Consider the following 20,946-nt stretch of genomic DNA (forward strand, 5'->3'; position numbering starts at 1 on the left):
AGAAAACAGGAATGACTGTTTCTGTTATTGAATGAAATGGATCGTCAGCAATACAATATCTATGCAAATCGTGGGAATGAAGATGCTGAAGACTGAGTATTGGGCACTGGAACCAGTGTTGGGAGCATAATAGAAACTACAATAGGTGGGCTTAGGAGAGAAACCAGAAGTCTGGTATAGCATTTGACCATAGAGTGGTCCAGAAAAGGATCTAGGATTAAACGAAAATGAATGCTGATTTCTCATAATGAGCTCAAACCTGTGTTTGCACTGCTGTGCTTCACAGACAGACTTGCCACAAATTTGACATCGAATGAAGCCTCTACCAAAGCTTCCTCTACCTTGTCTTCCCCTTCCAAAACTGTAACCTCTTCCATGGCCAAAACCAAAGGACCAAGAGGGAAACCAGAAAGAGTGGTAAAGGGAAACATTAGAGGAGAAGAACTGAGATGCTTGGTTCCATTGCTGAGAATGAGTACGTTATGTAGAAGATAAGCCTAATTGTGCAACATTAACTGAGAAATTTTCTGTAGATGGAGGATGAATATGTTCAAGGTAAGCTTCATCATTCAGCAACAAGGCTTCAAGGACAGCAACAAAATGTAGGGGTTCAGGTCAATTGTTATAAGACGTGACAAATGCCTCAAATTCCGACCGTAATCCCTCAAAGATAATGTGTATTTGCTGACGTGTGGTGATAGGTTCACCAACCACTACAAGAGAATGCACAGTTGCTTTAAAGCAAGAGATGAATTCAGAAATTGAATCTGTAACTTTCTTAGCAGCGCGTAATTCAGAAAGTAAATTTGACTATGTACATGAATCAGCAAATTGAAGAATGCGTGGAGCTCATTCAAAATATGGTACACATGGTGACACTCTAGAGCTCAAGATTGGACCGGTTCTGAAAGCAATTGCAGAAGCCATCACACAAGATTCCGATCATGTTTTGTTTACTGATAATTTTTTTGCAGAAGCCATGACACGAGATTTCGATCATGTTCTTCTCAGGCTAAGTAAGAAGGACTCACACGATCCAAGGTTGATTCATCACTCAGGTATCGTGGTGGAATTAGAGGACTCACAAGTCACAACGAATCTTTGAAGACGATTTGAGGCGATAACCGCCTCAATCTGTTGTTTCGATAGTTCTTTGCTGAAAGCTTTGCAGAGATTACTTGCATAAAGATGACCAGAGATGGTGGAACAGAATGAACATGATGAGGTTGCAGTCGCGACGGCAAAGAAATGTTGTTGTTAGCCACTGAAACGGATTTAGAAACCATGCTCTGATACCATAGTAGAAAAAGAGAAGCTAGAGAAAAAGAGAGAAGAGAAGAGCAAAGAAGAGAAGAGAAGAAAGAGAGAGAGAGAGAGAGAGAGAGAGAGAGAGAGGAGAGAGAGAGAAATAGAGAGGAGAGAGAGAAATAGAGAAATAGAGAAGGGATAAAATCATAAATAATTGTTTATGTTATTGAATGAAATGAATCGTTAACAATACAAAAGCTATGCATCTCTTTATATAGGAAGAGTGCCATCTGTACAAGCGTTCACAGCTCAGCAGCTCCAATACTGATACTAGACTAACTACTCTTACTCATTTACACATTTAAGTCTAGCTATCCCAATATGTGCAAAAAACAAAACAACTACACAGTTACTGGAATTCAAGTTAACAACTGCAGAAGAATAAAATGAGTAAGAAATATTATGCACACTCACCAGAGCAGCAAGCTCAGTTGCCAGACATTTCCTAGCTCTCTCAACATACTCACGCGCTTCATCGTACTGTCAATAGATTGAGGTTGCAACAAGTAAAATGCAGAAAACAAAAACTGAGAATAGGTGATGTCGAAGCAAACAAATACCTTCCCTATACGAACTAACAGAACAGCTCTGAAGAAAGTGCCATTACTACTTCCATCGCCACCAGAAGCAGTATTGCCCAGGCCTCGAAGTTTAGTTTCATCGCCATCATCTAATCGAGACACATATTCTGCCATCTGCTCCCACTCGCCCATGTTCCAAGCAGCAGTTGCAGCCTAACAAATCAATATTTAACACCATAAGCATCAGCTGGGGAAAATGTCCATCACACATTGCCGGTGTTTAAAACCAACCATTGATGCCATTTCAAGACGAGCAGCTGGTTCAGCTGGGGTCCAATATTCTTTACATAAGTTATTCAACTCTTCCCATTGAGCCAATGAAGCAAGGCATCTCATTCTACCTGCAAAGCAAGCTCCATGGTCACATTTTTAAAGATGAAAGCTATAAGGAAGGTAGATTCATCATTACAGACCTAAAGTAGCATCCAAGACAAGATGTTGACTTGTTGCTTGAGAGGCCTTTGCAGTATAAGCCATGAGGGCATCATCCCATCTCTGCAGTTTTTCATACCTAAAGGATATCTACTATAAGTCTGTAAACTTCTCAAGAGTTTGCCAGAGATATAAACTAGAACTGCCTATGCAAAACAAGGAATGGTGAATATAGAGTAGGGACATTAAATCAAACATTACCATGACTCTTTAAGTTGAAAATCAAGATGTTGTTGGGCATAGGTCAATATTCCATCTGCAGCCTACAAACAGAAATGTTTAATTGAAATGCAGAGATAACAAAGTCAACCTAGAGAGCAGCAAAGAAATCATAAGAAATTATTTCTTTTCAAGCCAACCTCATGTTGGTGTAATTGGTTGTTTATATGAATAAGAGCTTCAACTACAGCAACTGGGTTAGCATCCATCTTCTTCGATCGCGCTCCTTCAAATTCCATTTCTTTATAGTGCAAGGCTTTTGCAAATGCACGACACTGTGTGGCACAGAATAGTAGAAGCACATGAAATAGACAATTGAAACTCAATGAATAATCCAATATATAGGGGTTATGAGTTGTTTAAAAAAGAGCCATGTGTTAAACAGGACAGACATACATCATGTGCAGTGTACACACATACACAAGAAAGAAAAGAAAGAAAGAGGAGGGACCTTCTCAGCAAGAGCACCAAGAAGACGAATGTCTATAGGAAGAGGTTTCTCATCATGTTCCATGAACTCAGCCTGCAGATTCAATTAAAAAATCTATATATCACAAATGTCAAAGTTTTATCAGCTTCTATGAATCTACAAAATGAACATTACTAAATTATAAATGGTGCCTAACCCTTGTTTTTAATGGCACCAAACTTGATAGAAAGTATTTTCCTCAAGACAGCATGTTTAGAGTAATAAACAACTGAAAAGGATACCTCAAGAACCAAAAAGGTGATTTTCTTACCAATCACTAATCAATTATGATGAATTCGAGGCTATCCTTCAATTTTTTATCTTATAAGAAAAGAAATATTATTAGAAAAGAATGGAGAGATTTACAAGAGGATAAGAAATCCTCATGGAGACAAAAAGAAATGCCTAGAAACTAGTAGTAGACACATGCAACAAAGCATGCCAATCTTTCTGCATATCTACCACATGAACACCACTAAAAAGTCCATGCAATTTCAAATAAATTTCAACTAAAAGGAAGCCAAAAAATAAAAATAAAAACATCTCCCTGATATAATCCATAGACAAAAAGGAAAACTGAAAATTCCATTGTTCCTTCCAACCAAATACAACAAAAGGACTGCAAAAATAGAACACTGCCACAGAATATTGCCATCTTTACGAGAGTCAACCTGAACTAAGTAAGCAAGGGTGAAAATCCAAAAGGCAGACCAAAAACTCGTGAAAAATTCCAAACAATCTATTCCAAAGAACATTTGCTGCTGAGAAATGTAGAAAAATATGAAGTCCACTTCCAGATTCTGAACCACACCTTAAGCACATATTAGGAGACAAAATGATAAGTGGTTTGCATCTTGAGAGTGTCATTGGTGTTAATCCCTTTAAGAATACCAGTCCAAACAAAAGCTTTAACCATAGGAGGAGCTTTAGACTTCCGTAGAGTTTTCTCCAAAAGAAAGGCGTTTGAGTTCTGTGAAAGATTCTAGTACTGAAAAGGGATTTACATGTGAACAATTCCTGAGGGATCGAGGATCCAAATTTTTGAATCGGGAAGAGAGGAAGGACAAATAGAATTAATTAAGATCAAAAGAGATTGCAGGTCATTAACCTCTAAGACATGCTTGCTTACTTCCAACCACAGACTATATAATCTCCCGTGAGGACTAAATAGATTTAGATTACCATAAAAATTATTTAAGTTCCTTGCTGTCCAAATGAACTACAATTACATATCTTCAAATAAATTCTCACTTTTGGCATATAAGCATATTTAAACAAGATATACTGAATCAGTAATCTTTAGGAAGCACAACGTAAAGAGATGTCATATTTAGCATTAACAGAGACATATATGAGATGAGAAGATATACCAAATTAAGAAGTGTTGCCAAAATTTCGAGAGGAATATTTGGGGATGAAAAGGCCATCTCCAGATTCCGAACCAACTGTTTCTGGCTGGTCTCATTTAGCTGTGCCCAGCAGCTGACAAATCCGGCGGCAAACAATTCTTGCCCAACAAAAGGCTGTAAAACCAAGAGACAAGAAGTGAAAATAGAGAAAGGAAACACTAATACCAAATCAATAATATCAATAGCCAACAAAACCTGCAATTGTGCAAGCCTAGCACAGGTTCGTAAGGCTGGAGAAGGAGATTCCTTTAGAAGTTGAATGCTAAAATGCCTCATCCATTCTGCCCAATCTTCCTTAGTACTTCGCTGAGAAGCCTCCCCAGCTGTCCGCAATCGACCATCATTAACCTGTACAGAAGTTGTGCAAACAACCAATAGAAAAATGAAAACTGCATGACTTGTACTCTGAATTATATTCTTGGAAATCTTATTTCCAGATTCCAATTCCTGACAATTGAACTTAGTATTATGGGTCCCCTGTAATGTGCGATGTTATAAGATTAGTACAAATGATTTGTTGCAGGTTCTCAGACTGCATGAAGCTCTCCCTGTTTGTTGTGTCTCTCTTATTACAATTTACATGTACCAGCTGGAATATATTTGAGGGGTAGGTTCACGTATTTTTTTGAATATTGAATAGGTCCAGAGGTTCGAGAACTTTAGTGTATGTCAATTCAAACATTGAGGGGTGAAGAGGGCTTTTCTGAAGTGTGCAAAGTAACCAAAGTTTTTTATGTTATTTAATTGCCTATCAGCCTACTACTATTCTGAGTGACAACCTCAGTACAGTTGCCATGTCAAATAATCCAGTTCTGCATTACAGAACCAAACATATTAAGTTAGATCCCTTTTTTATCAGCGACGAGATTCAAAAAAGAACTCATCTAGTGAAGTGAGTGCCCTCAGAATTTCAGACAACTGACATACTCACTAAGCCTCTTCCCACTGCCAAGTTTCTTTCTCTCAGGACTCAACTACAAGTCAAAGACTCACTCAACTTGGTTAGACATCCTCAGTTTCAGGGGATGTATTAAAGAATAGGTAAAAGGCTAATAGAACTAAGGCTACATGTTAGTTACAGAGTTAGTTAGCATTACAGCTGGATTGCAGATGAAGCTTCTGTGATAAGCTTACTATGAGCCAAGCTATAAATACCCTACCCTTGTAATGTTTTGAGGATTCATTAATAAAATTCAAAAGTTTATCTCAACTGTCTTTCACTTCTCTCTATCCTTTCTCTTACTTCTTTATATATGAGACTATCCTCATCGTTAAAAAATCGTGGTGGAATCTCAGTGCCAAGAGCAAATCTAGTAGCATGATTCGAAAAGAGAATTGCTTGCATATATTCTTGCCGAACGAGAAAATTCTTCTGTTAACTTAATGACCGGTAGCGGAGGAGTAAGAGGTGCCAAAACCGTTTGAAGCTGTGCAACATTGGCAAAGAATAGTGGGGAAGTATTAGGTGAGGTCCCAGAGGTTTCAGCATCGGCATTGGACATGGCATATAAGATGTAAGAAGAGAGTAGAAAGTAGACGGAGAAAGTAAAAGACTTAGAGAGAAACTTAGACTATGAATTTGGGATTTATATTATTGATTTTTATAGAAGAGGGAATGGATATATGTAGGACTAGTGTAGTGGTAAAAGGTTGGAGGTCACATCATACCACAAGTCACTAGATTTAGGTATCTTGGGTCAATCAAACAAGACGATAGAGAAATTGACGGAGATGTAAACCATAGAATTCGAGCGGACTGAATGAAAGGACAAAGGGCTTCAGGTGTCATATGTCATAAAAAGGTACCACTCAAGCTTAAAGTGAAGTTTTACCGCACAACTATAAAACTCGCCATGTTATATGACACTAAATGTTGAGCGGTTAAATGTCAACTAGAGAATAAACTCCATGTAGTAAAGATGAGAATGTTGCATTAGATGAGTGGACACCTTAGACGAGATAGGATTATAAATGAATGCATTAGAGAGAAAGTTAGAATAGGTCCTACTGTAAAAAATTGATAAAGTCACACCTTCAATGGTTTGGACATGTGTGGAGGAGATAGAACCCCAAGTAGAGTAGATCAAATGGAGGTTAGTCCATTCCTAGAGGAAGAGGGAGGCCAAAGAAAATCATAGGTGAAACAATTAGGAAATATTTAGAGATCAATATTTTGTCGAAAAATGTGATTTATGATAGAGCATTATGGCGTAATTTGATCCATGTATCTGACCTCATCTAGTAGGATTAAGACTTAGTTGTTGTTGTAGTGTGCAATTGTCATGAGCTAACACTTTTAACTAATCCTAAAAGCAGTCTACAACAACAAACAGACTGCTCAATTAAGTTTTACACATTACAGCCAAGTCTTCTTAAAGTCTACTCTCTAATATACCCACAACTTATCATCACTTGATGAGGCCACAATATATATGATTATAGAGACTCCTGCGGCTCTAATTTTAAATTTCTATATATATATATATATATATTCAAAAAAGAACTCATCTAGTGAAGAGAATACCTGATGGTCTCTGAGTCTGTGAGCATCAGATCCATCCTCATTAGCATCATTCTCCAAATCTTCTAAAGGATCACTAATGACCTCAACAGGAAGCCTTCGGTTCAGTCTTTGGGAAGCAGCTGTCCCAAGGATTAGTGGTTCACGTCTCTGTAAACGCCCTTCAATTTCCTCAAATTCCTTGTGCTGCATTAATGTATTGCTTTTAGATATTTTCGAGACAAAAATGGCATTGATGTCACATATTAAGCTAAATAAAAGGAAATTTGATATGGAAAAACTCAAGACCCGTAAGCGATATTTCAGTAGAAGTTTGTGTATTGATGGAATAAAAATAGTGAAATCCTCCCCAAGAGCATGGGCCAGACAACAAAGTGCATCAACAGCATCCTTCCGGAGCTCATCATTTTTCCTGTAAGTTAGAAGTAAAACTGATAATCACCAAAAACAAGAATGTAATTCCACCAATATGGGCTGCATCGATGTTTACAGTTTGATTCGACATAAATCTCAACAGAATCATTAATTACAGGCAAAAGCAAAGATCTCCTAATTATATTACATTTAATTATTACGCCAAAAAACTGTGGGAACACCATGTGATCCATTACTTATGTATTTTTAAATTTTAGACCTTACAGACTCACCCATCCAAAACTAGCTTCAAGTGATGCATAAGAGAGGATATGTGACCAGTGACCTGAAGATGAAAGAAAAGGAACAATCAACACCAAACAAGAGAAATAAGAATATCATGTTCTAAAGCATAAACTTGAAGTGTGTGAATAGAAGTAAGCATAGAGGCCAACCTGCACACAGGGAATCAATCGGGTCAAAGTTTTAATTGCAGCACGTCTTATGTCTACTGAAGCATCCACTTTAAACAAACGTATGAGAGCAGGAAGAAGTAGGTGCATATGTTCATCCAAGGTCCCTACATAACCGAGAATAAAAAGTTGTCATGGTTTGCTATTTTTGGCCAGTACAATAACATCACATTATAACTGAACAGTAAATTAATCAGATACCACCCCATGAAACCAAAAGTATAAAACCTGTTTTCACTAGTAGTACCCTGGTAGGAACACAGATCATAGGATGATTTATTATTACATGACAGAAATAACTGTCATAATGAGTTATGAGTAGTTATCCATTAAGGAGACATGTAAGTATTAGGGATATAATAGCAAAATATGCTGTAGTCGGGTCTAAAAGGTATCTGTTTGTGTCGTAACTTGTAATTACTGCTGGGGCAGTTGAGAAGTTATATTAGCCTATTAGAATTATGGGCTGCTGGTGTATAAAGGGAATATGTATGTTGATATTTTGTAAGTTTGGACAGAGAATACACTATGTAGGCGACTATGTCTCTCGGACAGCAAATCTATAGCTCTATTGCACATGGCCATAAGTTGAAAGGTCTTGTGTGATTTAGCACTTGAATAAAAATACACACAGTATACTTAAGGAAGAGTACTAACCACCAAACACTTCAAGAGTGTGGAGAATATCAAGAACGTATGTGTAGTCATTGCACCGTTCTGCATCACTGATAACCTGAATACAACCCGGCAGAATAACTGGAAGATGTGTTCTAAACTCATCGTTAAGAGCCAAGCAAAGCTGTTCTACCAAGTGAAGAACCTACAGCATTCAAAAAATAATAATAATCATAAACCATAAGATAAATTTCCAATGTTTCTCTGCCTAAATTGGAAAAGCGGCAACACTAACCGGATAGCCAAAGCGAGGACGAGATGATGCTGGAAGAGTGAATAATGACCAAAATTCAGATATCAAAGAAAGCAAGTCTTGCAAATATTTGCGAATGTGCTGCACAACCACATCATACACAATATATAAGCAGAATAGAAAATAATGATCATAAAAATATTGGTAGTATTTTGAAGAGGCTAGGACCTACCTGGCGCACAATAGACACCAGAGTTCCAAGCTTCCAAGTTATGAAGTCCTTAAGATTTTCATCACAGGTGCGAATAGTATGAAAGAGGTCAGGCAAAACCTACAAGAAAGGAAAGGAAAATATATTTTTTAAGGTACGAAAATGAATTAAAATGTCTTAGATAAGTACAAAGGTACCAAACCAGATGCCAAAGTAATAACAATGATGATAATGGTGATAACAATAATAATAAACAGGCTAATTGATAGGAGAAAGTAAGGCCTGCCACAAATGCAACGTTAAAAAGTAAGAACTAACCTTTGGCAAATACGGAACACAGCCAAGCCCCATTGACTAACCTCACATCATAAACAACAGATACAATCATATTGGCAAAGAATATCAGTAATAATACATAAAAGATTTACTCTACAACAAACTTTCACCCTTTGAAATAGAAGATTTAAATATCATCCAGTTTCAAAAATTGTATCAAGAAAAAGACATTAAACTAGTAAGTTCCTTAAATCAAATATTTTTTCAGCTCCTTAAATCAAATATTAACACAATTTCATCAGCATGGAGCAGGCACTCACGGTCAGACATCAAAACTATGCCATATGCAACCAATACAATATTGGCCACTGATATTTAAAGCAAAATTTAATAAATTTGCCATATGAAAAATCAAAAAAGAGAATTTGAAAACAAGAAAGCATGGAATGCTCAACTGGAATTACACCATCCAGGTAAGATTTGGTATCAACTTCGCTGTACTCTTTTTATCAGTGTGTCATTTGGATGGGAGACACATTTCATTTGAGAGGTACAAAATAGTAGTCAGATATGTACCACTCTGAAGCTAATGGATCCTTCAAGAATCAGATTGTTTACACATGATACACTTATAATCTCATAACCGTGACGAAACTTTAATTTTATATCACTTTGATTTATTTATATAAAAAAGGAACTGTTTTTAGGGGAGTTTGGAGATAGAGAAAAGTGAAGACATTAGTATTTTATTATCTTGCACATCTTTTATTTCTAGAAAAGTTCCATTCTGTGTTTCTGGTGCACCACAGATGATCCTTCAAAATTTGTTAGGAGAAGGAGCTTGGAGTAAAATTTACGTATCAGGTGCATGGAAAGAAGTAATCTAAACAGAACAGAGACAACAATGCGTTCTTCCTGTTTTCCTTTTATAAAAGAAGAATGCAGGAGAGTGCAAATAAGAAGGATCATGAATCCTTTCAAGTCTACACAGAAAACAAGAGGGAAGAAGAAAAAGGAAAACACAATAGAATCCACCTTTCATGCTTGCATACCTTAAATATGAACATGAGAGACTCAATCACTTTTAAGTGGTAAATACCAAGTGATGGATCCCTCAATATACGCATGAGAGAATTAATTGCAACCTGAAATCATAAAACAATACACAGATATCAAAACAAGTGAGAAAAAATTTCAAAATTAACAAGTAATGAAAATGTGCTACTGTGGAATAATAGTCATCTGATGAAGCAAAAGAAGGCCACAGGTCAGCGGGAAATTCATCCATGGTCTGAATTTGTTGATTTGAATCACTAGAAGGGCGAGTAACTTCTCCATGAGGCCCTGACAAAGATTTCTGATTTCTTTTATGCATGTGAGGATCTAGAGCACCCATAATCCCAAGAACCTGGCAGAGTCCAAGTATAATTTAATTGAACATAGATGCCAATATTATAAGGAATTATTTACTTAATTCTGAGTATTACCTTCAACACTTCACGTCTGGTGGACCAAACTAGTATACCATTCAGCAATTTTAAGAGTAAGACAAGCAACAGTGGATACTCGTTATATGGAGTTATAACATACCTGTCAAAATAGTGAAGTAAATTTGAGCTATATAGAAGAAATTGAACATTTAACTTGGATAGCTGATTCAAACTCATTGTTTTCTTTATATGATCTTTCCCCTCCAGAATAATACATAAACAAATCAAACCAAAATGTGTAATTTGAAGTGATAAAAACACTTGTAATGTCAAAAGTGCAAATGAATGAACCAATTTTTACATTTTCCTAATAAATAAAAAATATGCATAACAATTTCATCACGATGCACAAACAAACATGTAATTATTTTATTACTATATATACTAGAAAACAAATATACTAACAAAAGCCAGCATGAGCATACCCAGTACTCTGTACAACTTGACCTAGTGTAGCAACTGCCACTTCACGTTTTGAGATGGATGCTCCATCCAACAAAGCTTCAACTATTAAAGGCATAAGTTCAGGAATGTATTGCCTCATTGCAAAACCACCCTAAACAGAACCAAAATCCAAATAAGCAGGAGAAGGGGGAAGAGGAGAAAGAGGACAAAATTTTACTAACCACCCTGGCCAGATCCCCCACGGTGACAAGGACTCCACTAACAATTCCAGTATTGGCATTAACATCATTAAGTCTGGCCACAAGTGCCTGATATAATCAAAACATTGCTAAGAAGAAACTAAATATAATCAAACTAAAACAAGAATGTATTTTTAATATCACAATTAGTAAAACCTTATGTACTGGAGCAATGTATGGAAGTATAAGCCGTTCACAATTCCTTATCAAACAGCCAAGTAACTTAGCACTTTCTTCTTTGCATTTGCTATCAGCACTGCTGACATAGCAAGAAAATAAAATGCACAAAGAATAGTATAAGGAATATAGAAAAGTAGAAGATAAAGAAATAGAGAGAATAGAGAAAAACTGAATCTTAGAATATGTTATTGAAATGAATGAATAATAGAGGGATTACAGAGTTTGGTATTTATAGCTAACAGTTTAGCTCAGCTGCCTTAGCTGGTTTACAGCTGTTATAATTGTTCCTCCTCTAACTTAAGATTACAACACTCTTACCTTATCACCTAGAGAACCAATCAGAGTATCAGCTCTTTTCACTGATACGTAGGAAAGTTATTTGTTGTATGAATTTTTCCAAATATCAAGTTAGCAACAATATCTATTACTAAAATAAACATTTAAAATTACCTCTGCTCTAAATATGTTAACAGCTGTATAAGATGGCGACGAAGAGCTGGAAGAACATAAGCAGGATTTTTCTCTGATAACCTTCCAGACAGAGAAATTGCATACTCTCGAACAACAAAATCCTGCAAAGCTAGACTCTTTAATATGAAGAGGAAGTAAAAATTGAAGCTCCGGGAACAAATTACTGGAAAATAAAATCCTACTCAAGTGTGTAGGAGCATAGGTGGCTAAATGCCTAAACATTTACCACAACCTTTTCACAGAAGGTGATATGAGAACTAATCTTTGCCTATATTCTTTAATGGATGAATAACACAATGTTGTCAGCAACAACAAAAACCAAGAACTTTCTAATAGCAATTTATAAATGAAGGAAAATATAACAAAACAAAACACAGTACCCAACAAACCCAACACAAAAGGTTAAAGCTGTGTGCCAACATCATGTACGTTCATCAACATTTTCTGAAGTATAACAGATAAATGTGATTCCCTAAGATATACAGTTACTAATTACTACCCTTGAAATAAAACTTAAGTTCCTGCAAAACTACCTAGACAAGAATCAGCCAACAGAGCCTAATGAAAACTAAGGAACAGCAAAACAAAATCTAAATCTAATAGCATGACATCTTCCCATTACAAGGTATCTAGTCTAGTCATACCTCATCATTTAAAGCAGCAAATACTGCACTCAGATTGTCAGCCTGTGCCAAGTACTCATCAAAACCTCTATCACCATGGAGAGAAGTAAAGATAGAGTGGCGAACAGTAACATCAGCATCTGCAACAGCAGAAATGAGAAGCTTCTCTACAAGCTGCAGAAAGTCAAACGTCAATTAGCAACAAGCAGACCATATACGTGTGCATCATTGCATGAAGGTAATATCAACAACAACCAAGCCTTAGTCCCACTAGCTGGGGTCGACAACATGGATTGAACAACGTCATAATGCTATATCATAAATCATGTCCATCGATAAAGCAATGACCTCTAAACCTTTCTTAATCATTTTGCCGATGGTTTTTCTTGGCCTCCCTCTACCTCCAGAAATTAGACTAATCTTCATTTAATCTACTCTCTCCTCATTGGGGCTTCTAATGGTCTCCTCCACACATGTCCAAACCACCTAAGGCACAATTCTACCATCTTTGCATGAAAGTAAGATCCATGGGGGAAAATGTAAGGACTAAGGCCTAGTGAGTGGGGACCCAAAAAAAATCCTGGTCTGCAACATGGAACTTATTAGAGATATGCTCAGACGAAATTTAGCCACGAGTCATCAAAATTTTAATTAAGGGGCAAATAACTAAAATTCACAGTTCAAAATGGAAACTAATGAACAAATCGGGCATACCACTTCACAACGCTCCCACCTAATGGAGCATGGGGATGATAGATGTACGCGACCTTACACTCGCAAGCAAAGAGGTTGTTTTCATTATTTGGACCTATGACCCCAGGTCACAAGGCAAGCAACATTACCATTGCGCCAAAGCTCACGCTCTCAAACATATGAAACATATCAAACGTAAAATATTTGTTAACACCAAACCTCCTCAACAAGGCGACGACGCTTCCCTCCTCCTGATCGATTCAAATGGCTAGAACCAAAATGTACAGACATTATACCAGAGAAAGAATTAGCAACCAATTTGCAGCAACATAGAGCTGCATCTTTTCGTGTAGCTCTGTCCTCATCATCCAAATAGACAACAACTGATTCTCTAACAAACTCAAGAAGATCATGGCCCTATCAACAAAGTAAAATGGGATTACAAACACTGGCCATTTTGAAAATACAAAACAAGGTGAAAAATTTATTTAAATAAAACTAAGATTCACTATAGAAAAAGAGCATACAAAACCTTGAAGTTAAAACGAGCAAGAGTCTGCAATGCAAGCTGTACAAGAGCAGAACCACTAAGCTCTGAAAACTGTTGAGGGACATTCACTGTTGTTCCTCTACTCATGCTCACCACAGACCTCCCTAAATGATAATGGGATTTCGAAAGAACCATAGATATGCTGTCGAGCAACCGATCTTGTATGGTAGACAGCAAAGACGGGATGCTAAAGCAGTAACATATGCCACAATTACAATATGGCTTTTATAATTATCACTGCATAGGTAGAATAATTTATTCCAAACAAACCCTGTACCTGGTACATATTTGCTCAAGAGCTTCCACAAGCACAGTTGAAAGACCAGTAGAGAACATAACATCCAGAAGTCCACGTACATGAGGTTCCGTGGCAGGCCCCATTGCTTTTGCAATACTTCCAACACAGGCCAGAGCCTCAAGCGAAGGTTTACTCCTTCGTGGTACAATCTACAACCATAAAGTGCCTAGACTGTCAAATCATTTCGTTCTCACACATTATAGAACAAAATATAATTGAATAACATCTAACTAGGAAATGTAATATGCAATAAGATAAATTATAGCATTTGATTGACATCCAATAATAGTTTCTAACGCATACCGCTTCACGTAAGTGAGTAGTTATTGTCGGCAAATAATGGATGAGTTCCCCATCCAGCGCTCCAGCCATCTCCCCAAGGGCAACGAACCCACTATCACGATCTTGAGGTACTTTCAAGACGGAGAGAATATGATTCATGCATATCTGCAACGAATTTCATCTCCATAGGCAATCAAATAAGTAAACTTCAGAAGTTACTTATAAGTTCTAAAGTCTTCCGCCCAGTTTAAAAAACGTAATTAACTAATAGAGCAAAGTTAACATACTGTTAAGTAGTTAGTAACAAAGCGGTCACGCAGGAAGTGTGCAATTCGAGGCAGCAATGAAGTTATGCTCAGTCGAACAAGACGATCCCGGTGCTCTAGGTATCTGAGAACAATTTCGGCAACTTCTCGGTATCTTGACATCATGAACTCACCTGTATTCCTGCCCAAACATTTTTAATTACATTAAAATCAAATACAAAACAATAACAACGTTAACAATTAGCACCTAAAACTAAATTCATAGTAGTACCCAGAATAAAAGATAAATTCATTACAGTCAAACAAATCTGGCCAATGGTTATTGTCCCCATATACAAAGTGTACAACTTCGCAGATAACAGTATCATATCCAATGGGCAGAATTGGCACTTCAACTTTTATGTACATTTTTAGAAATTAACTATTTAACTTTCAATTTGCCCCATAGGTTGGCAATACTAATCCCCACCATTGGGCATGCCATGTTCCATTGATAACAAACCATGCTACTATACTAAAGTGGGGTTTTAAGCTTCAACAAGAGTCGATGACTAAAAGGAAAAAGGTGGGTTTCTATACAAAAGAACATCAGCTCAAAGATCAAAAAGTTCGAAGTATGACAAAAGACCAATATGGTTCTAATAGGTTCATTGTTGCCATAATTTGTCAACACGTTTTTCAACAATCAAATGGATAGCAGTCAAAAAACCACATTCCGATTATATCAGTCCAGTATAAATATGTGCAACAAAGTTTTCCCAAAGCATATGTCATAAAGGACCAAACACTATCAACAGACTAGGTTAACTAGTAACGGCGCTTAAATAAGTCAGGACACAATTTCCAAGCTTGAGGACACTGAACGTAAATCTGTTTACAGATATGTCACGCAAACATGTATCTCTAAAACGATAACTTGCCACTATTTGTCAAGAATGATAGCTTGAATAAAATTATAAACTTCTAAATATCAAAGCAAATGTTGAAAACTGTATCTATTAACCTCAAAAGCTCTCCAACAGCAAGGAGCGAACCATGTATGCTGTGCACTGGGGCATTTTTACCCAATCCATCTTGTGTTGCCTCAAACATTCGATAGTACCTGCCATCAAATAGAAAATAAAGGGCTTAGCCTCTAATAGGGACATATTTTGCAATAAAGAATTAAAGCAATGTAACCATTTTGTAAGAGGAAAGTCAGCAAAAACCATATGCCTGGCGGACAATGACATACTTAAAACACTGCTCTATCAATCAGAACTAATTTCATCACAATGAATTTGAAGTAGACTAATAATGCCTTTTCAGTAATTATTCAGAAGCCAACTATATTACAACATTATTACTGACAAGCTCAGCCTATACTTTTTATAACTACTATTGAGCGCATATACAACAAATTAAGCAATTAAATGAATTAATGCCAAATATCATGTCGTTTACTACTGAATAACCAGGTGTTAAGCAAGGTAGCAACTCTGAGACATCCCTAGCTTTGACAATTATGCATGATCTGCTCATGAAAGCAGGCTAGGCTTAAACTATAATTAACCAAATGAAACTGTGCTTAAACTATAATCAAGTAAACAAAAATAATTTTTCAAATGTCTGTTGTGATTGTTCACAGCTATGACAAGAACTTCAGCTTTTGGTTATAGTCCATAGGAAGCGGGAAGTTGAATAGTCTTACCTTACTGGTAAACAATCAACATTCAAACTCTTAAATGAAATAGAATTTGATTTATTTCATTTGGTACAAAATTAATTTCCATATTAACATAACTTAGTAACTTTATTTTCATGTACTATGTCAGAAGCCGCTATAATCCATCAGAAGCCTGTCATAAGTAGATAGATTCAATAAAATGCTAGTGAACTGTTAAAGAGACATATCAACTGTCACCAAAGGCAACAGAGGCGACAAAATAGGACTACTGGTAGGCGACGAAATAGCATTATTATTACTAGCTTCAGATTTAGCATGGGCTTATGAAATGTAAAAGAAACAAAGAATAAAAACTAACCACTGCACACGCCAGCGTGTCTCACGTGGTTCAATAACGCGAAGGCAGGCACGCAATGCCTCCACAGCCCGTTCACGAACTGGTAATGCTGGATCCCTCAAAGCAACCCAAATAGCATCAACAAACTCTGGCACATGGACATTGAATACAGTGGAAGCATTTTCTGCCATTTCCTGCAATGATCAAAACGAGAATACAGTTCAAATCCTTAGGAATAAGGAAAAGTCCAGTCCAGATATTAGATAAAGTATTATATGAACAACAAAAACAATGGCACTTACTTTCAAAATTAAGACAGCAGCAAATCGTCGATACTCGATTCTAGTACCTCGAAGCCAAGCCAAAGCAATTTGAACCTGTCGTTCAACTTCATCGGCGGTCATAGCACCACCGGCTCTAGCGAGGTGACCGAGAACCTTACTAGCAAGAACCAAAATGTCAGGATCACGCTTGGAATCAAAGACAGTCCTCATATAAGTGGTAAACCTGGAAACCTGAGAAGCATTTTCCCCTAATGCCACGTCGATGAGATGATCGATGGCCCTGAGAGCTCCGAGATTGTGAGTAACATCGTTGCTCTCTATAAGATTGGAGATCCGATCATAGAGTTGATCCATGAAACGAGAAAATGCTTCACCGCTAAGGTCACGAGCTTCTTCTTCTTCTAGATGTTTCTTGAAAGCAAGAGAAGCGCCTTCTTTGGGATTGCCACGTGTACAGAGGTCGGAGAGGATGCGATTGAGAGTGTCTAAGTTAGCGGAGACGGTGGGAGGAGCGGTGTGACGGTGAGTGTGAGACTGAGAAGTAGAAGAAGAAGGAGAAAAAGAAGAAGAAGAAAAGGAAGAAGAAGAAGAAGAAGTTGCCATTTGAGAAACCCTAAAATAGTGATAATAAAATATGAAAACAAAATCAAGAAATAGAATACAAGAGCTCAATCAGCCATCGGCTATGCATGCCTCTCACCCTCACAGGGACAAAGAGAGAGAGATCATTTATTCTTTATTTTTCATCACAAGCCACACACACACCATTTACAAACTTTTTTAATTCAAACAATAAATCACATCTCATACAAGCTTCTTTACATATATTCTTCCACTTAATCTCTTCAAATTTCACCGGTATGTATATCCATGCTTATTATAAATACTCAACCAACCCCTTCTAGTAGATGGATGGATCGAGTGGCTAGGCCCGTAAAACCTTAACAATTTATACACTTCATTTTTCAAATATTTTTTATTTATTCAATTCAGACTTTTTACTCAAATCTTTAAACATGTATAATCAAAATTATCACAATCTTTATATAAATTCAATTAGAACTTGCATATCTTATACATCAATATATAAATTACAAACTGTAAATTGTATCCATCAAAATAAAAACTATCACAATCTTATTTTTTTGATACAATTGTAATCTTTACCTTACTCATATTGGAACACAATCAACTTGATATGATTTGTTTTCCACAATGCAATCTCTAATTTATTATTTTTTGAATCCCTAAAGATTTATTTCTTATCAAGGTGATTCATATAGTTTAATCAATTTGATATGATTTGATTCAAATCACATATTCTCAAATATTTAATTTATCTTATAATCAAACCTTAATAAAAACAAATCATTAACTCATTCATTTGTTTGAATAATTTTGAACAACGTTTTTTAATTCACCCTCACAGGGACAAAGAGAGAGAGATCATTTAAAATTGCGTTCATAGTAAGGAATAAAGATCATATGATAAATGATGTAAATATATTGTGTACGTTGGTAGATATTTTAGTTATATAGGTTGAACATATTGATATATATTTATCCCACTATTATTGATATATAATTATAAGGGACGAGTTGGGTGACCCAGACATAGACCCAAACTCGTCCTTTTTTACAGCAAGTCTATCCCTTCTAATCGGGTTTGTTATTTTTTATATAGTTGGACGATCAGACATGTTTCTAAGTCATCAACTTTAGAAAAATCTACATGTTGGACTGGGTTTTGCTCACCCTATCTCTAATGATATAGTTTTTTTTTATTATGGGCTTACGATATATGTTGGAATAATAGTGTTTATCTATATCTATACTATTAATAAAGGGAAAACACAAAATAACCACCCATCATGATGTAATTTGCGTTTTCCTATTTTGCCCTCAATATCTTTTTATTTCTACCAAAAAACCATATAATATTATTTTCTTATTTTATCTTTATTATCTTCTTATTTCAGTGTAAATTTAGCGCAAAAAATTATATTTGAATTTATAAAATACAAACTATACATTACAAACGATAGGAAAGCAGGTTGACAGGCACGACAGTGCATGTCAACACGCTAGTATTTATAAACTTATTATAACGTGATCAATGGCCAATTAGAATGGTTCAATGTTTCAATATATTATTATTATTCTAATAGGTAGAAATATTAGTACAGTAATATAAAGTTTCATTATATTTAAAAATGATAAAAAATCAATGATTCATTTTATATAGGAACAACCTATAATAAATTAGATTTTACCCATAGGGTGAGATAATTTAGTTAAGTAATAAATGATAATTTAAATAAAGATTAGAGGTAAGAGATGAAGAATGATGGAGTTGGATAGCCAATGAGGATGAGATGCATACGTGGCAATACTCAGAAGAGACAAATACTAAACGAAAGCTCTTTTATCATCTTTCTTCGTCACTTTTTGCTGTATCTTCTTTCCTGCCTCCACATTCCAGCTCATCCCCCTTTTTATTAGCTATTCTTCTATTTTCAAATATTAAATACCTTAGATTTAATATTGCAACCTTATTATATATATATATTTTTTAAAAAGAAGATGAAAAGGAGAAGTGTTACAGGCTGTGATGTGGATGATTATATTCTGTCTGTCACCCACTCTCCATTCCACTCTCCATTCCATTCCACTCCCTCTCTTCCTATTAATTCAAATATCCATCTTAACTAACTCTCATTCTTCTAAGATGGATCCTTGCCACTTCCTGAGGATCCTCGTGGGAAACTTGGCAATCAAGTCTACTCTCTCTTCAAAACCTTCTTCCTCTTCCAAAGTCCATACTTCTACTTCTTCTTCTTCTTCTTTCTTTGCTCACATCAAAATCAACCCTCATTCTCAACGCCACGTCGCTACCGTTCCTTTAATTTCAGATGAAGATCCCACTCCTCACTCCCTTGCCTCCTCCTTTGACTTCACCAAACCCCAAATCGATCAACTCATCAACACCAACGGCAGAACCAGAAACCTCCGTCTCAACATCTCCCTCTACAGAAACCCAACCACCTCCTCATGTGCGCCACGCAAACCCACGCTCCTCGCCAACATCACTGTCCCAATCCATCTCCCTTTACAGGAATCACGCGCGTGCATCTTACACAATGGATGGGTCGCGTTGGATGATCAACATCACAACAAGAAGGCCAATAGTGCAGCTCAACTATTACACTTCACGCTGAGGGTTGAACCGGATCCTAGATTCGTTTTCCGGTTCGACGGTGAACCGGAGTGTAGTCCACAGGTGTTTCAAGTGAGAGGAGAGATGAAGCAACCTGTTTTCACTTGCAAGTTCAGTTTCAGAGATAAAAACAATCAGACTCAGCGAAAGGGGTGGTCCATCACGGTTCACGATTTATCCGGTTCACCCGTTGCGGCTGCTTCAATAGTCACACCGTTTGTACCATCTCCCGGTTCAAACCGGGTGTGCAAGTCTAACCCGGGAGCATGGCTTATAATCAGACCAGACGGGGACGGCACGTGGAAGCCATGGGGAAGGCTGGAAGCGTGGCGTGAGCCCAACCACTCAAACGCGGTGGGGTACAGGTTCGAAGACGCCGACCGGGTCACACTGGCCAGTTCAACAATAAGTTCACATCATGGTGGCAAATTCACGATCGATGTAACCTCAGGTGTCACCCCACGGGGGAGCAGGGACAAGGGTTTCGTGATGTCAGCAAAGGTGGAGGGTTCAAGAAAGTGTAGCAAGACAGAGGTGGAGGTAGGAGTGGAACACGTGAGTTGCACAGAGGATGCCGCCGCATTCGTTGCACTTGCAGGGGCCATGGAATTGAGCATGGATGCTTGCAAGTCCTTCATTAGGAAGCTCCCAAAGGAGTTGAGGCAATAGAATTATTCATCATTCTTTATTATTTCACTTTCCTATTACAATTTTCAACATTAACTTTTCAACTCTTATTATTTTCCTTACAGATTAGCTCTTGTAGTCTTGTTTCTTTTAATTCATGAATCTTGTGTGTTGGAATTTGCTGTCAAATTTAGTCT

General features: G+C 36.8%; 2 protein-coding genes across 5 annotated transcripts in view; one reads left to right on the forward strand and one right to left on the reverse strand.

Moving 5' to 3' along the window:
* The window catches only part of LOC109348524 (serine/threonine-protein kinase TOR-like), a 25,761-nt gene extending 8,315 nt beyond the window's left edge, over positions 1–17,446 (reverse strand). The window contains exons 1-33 of one of the 4 annotated variants that reach the window (XR_002107737.1): positions 16,924–17,377; positions 16,643–16,815; positions 15,622–15,720; positions 14,640–14,799; positions 14,374–14,517; positions 14,050–14,219; positions 13,755–13,959; positions 13,442–13,639; positions 12,551–12,703; positions 11,886–12,007; positions 11,412–11,514; positions 11,238–11,324; positions 11,037–11,167; positions 10,609–10,711; positions 10,347–10,529; positions 10,174–10,266; positions 9,164–9,199; positions 8,867–8,965; positions 8,677–8,775; positions 8,424–8,586; positions 7,749–7,873; positions 7,587–7,639; positions 7,228–7,351; positions 6,943–7,125; positions 4,614–4,766; positions 4,380–4,532; positions 2,992–3,063; positions 2,681–2,815; positions 2,523–2,584; positions 2,303–2,400; positions 2,121–2,230; positions 1,869–2,042; positions 1,723–1,788 (exon numbers count right to left, since the gene is read on the reverse strand). Coding sequence is in view for 3 of the 4 variants with exons in the window: in XM_019588971.1 (XP_019444516.1) it covers positions 1,723–1,788; positions 1,869–2,042; positions 2,121–2,230; positions 2,303–2,400; positions 2,523–2,584; positions 2,681–2,815; positions 2,992–3,063; positions 4,380–4,532; positions 4,614–4,766; positions 6,943–7,125; positions 7,228–7,351; positions 7,587–7,639; positions 7,749–7,873; positions 8,424–8,586; positions 8,677–8,775; positions 8,867–8,965; positions 9,164–9,199; positions 10,174–10,266; positions 10,347–10,529; positions 10,609–10,711; positions 11,037–11,167; positions 11,238–11,324; positions 11,412–11,514; positions 11,886–12,007; positions 12,551–12,703; positions 13,442–13,639; positions 13,755–13,959; positions 14,050–14,219; positions 14,374–14,517; positions 14,640–14,799; positions 15,622–15,720; positions 16,643–16,815; positions 16,924–17,259 (4,365 nt within the window). In the remaining variant the exon portion in view is untranslated. Of the gene's footprint in view, positions 1–1,722; positions 1,789–1,868; positions 2,043–2,120; positions 2,231–2,302; positions 2,401–2,522; positions 2,585–2,680; positions 2,816–2,991; positions 3,064–4,379; positions 4,533–4,613; positions 4,767–6,942; positions 7,126–7,227; positions 7,352–7,586; positions 7,640–7,748; positions 7,874–8,423; positions 8,587–8,676; positions 8,776–8,866; positions 8,966–9,163; positions 9,200–10,173; positions 10,267–10,346; positions 10,530–10,608; positions 10,712–11,036; positions 11,168–11,237; positions 11,325–11,411; positions 11,515–11,885; positions 12,008–12,550; positions 12,704–13,441; positions 13,640–13,754; positions 13,960–14,049; positions 14,220–14,373; positions 14,534–14,639; positions 14,800–15,621; positions 15,721–16,642; positions 16,816–16,923 lie in introns of those variants that run through there. The other 3 variants (XM_019588971.1, XM_019588970.1, XM_019588972.1) reach the window with 3 other exon arrangements.
* LOC109348526 lies at positions 19,549–20,871 on the forward strand. The gene has a single exon (XM_019588974.1). It carries the CDS (start codon positions 19,634–19,636, stop codon positions 20,789–20,791), a length of 1,158 nt encoding a protein of 385 aa, XP_019444519.1. The 5' UTR covers positions 19,549–19,633; the 3' UTR covers positions 20,792–20,871.

The sequence above is a fragment of the Lupinus angustifolius genome, chromosome LG06 (genome assembly GCF_001865875.1).
Source record: "Lupinus angustifolius cultivar Tanjil chromosome LG06, LupAngTanjil_v1.0, whole genome shotgun sequence".
NCBI lineage: Eukaryota > Viridiplantae > Streptophyta > Magnoliopsida > Fabales > Fabaceae > Lupinus > Lupinus angustifolius.

What these genes read in the sequence shown, in the direction of transcription:
- LOC109348526 (XM_019588974.1), top strand. Translation starts at nt 19,634, where the DNA reads ATGGATCCTTGCCACTTCCTGAGGATCCTCGTGGGAAACTTGGCAATC.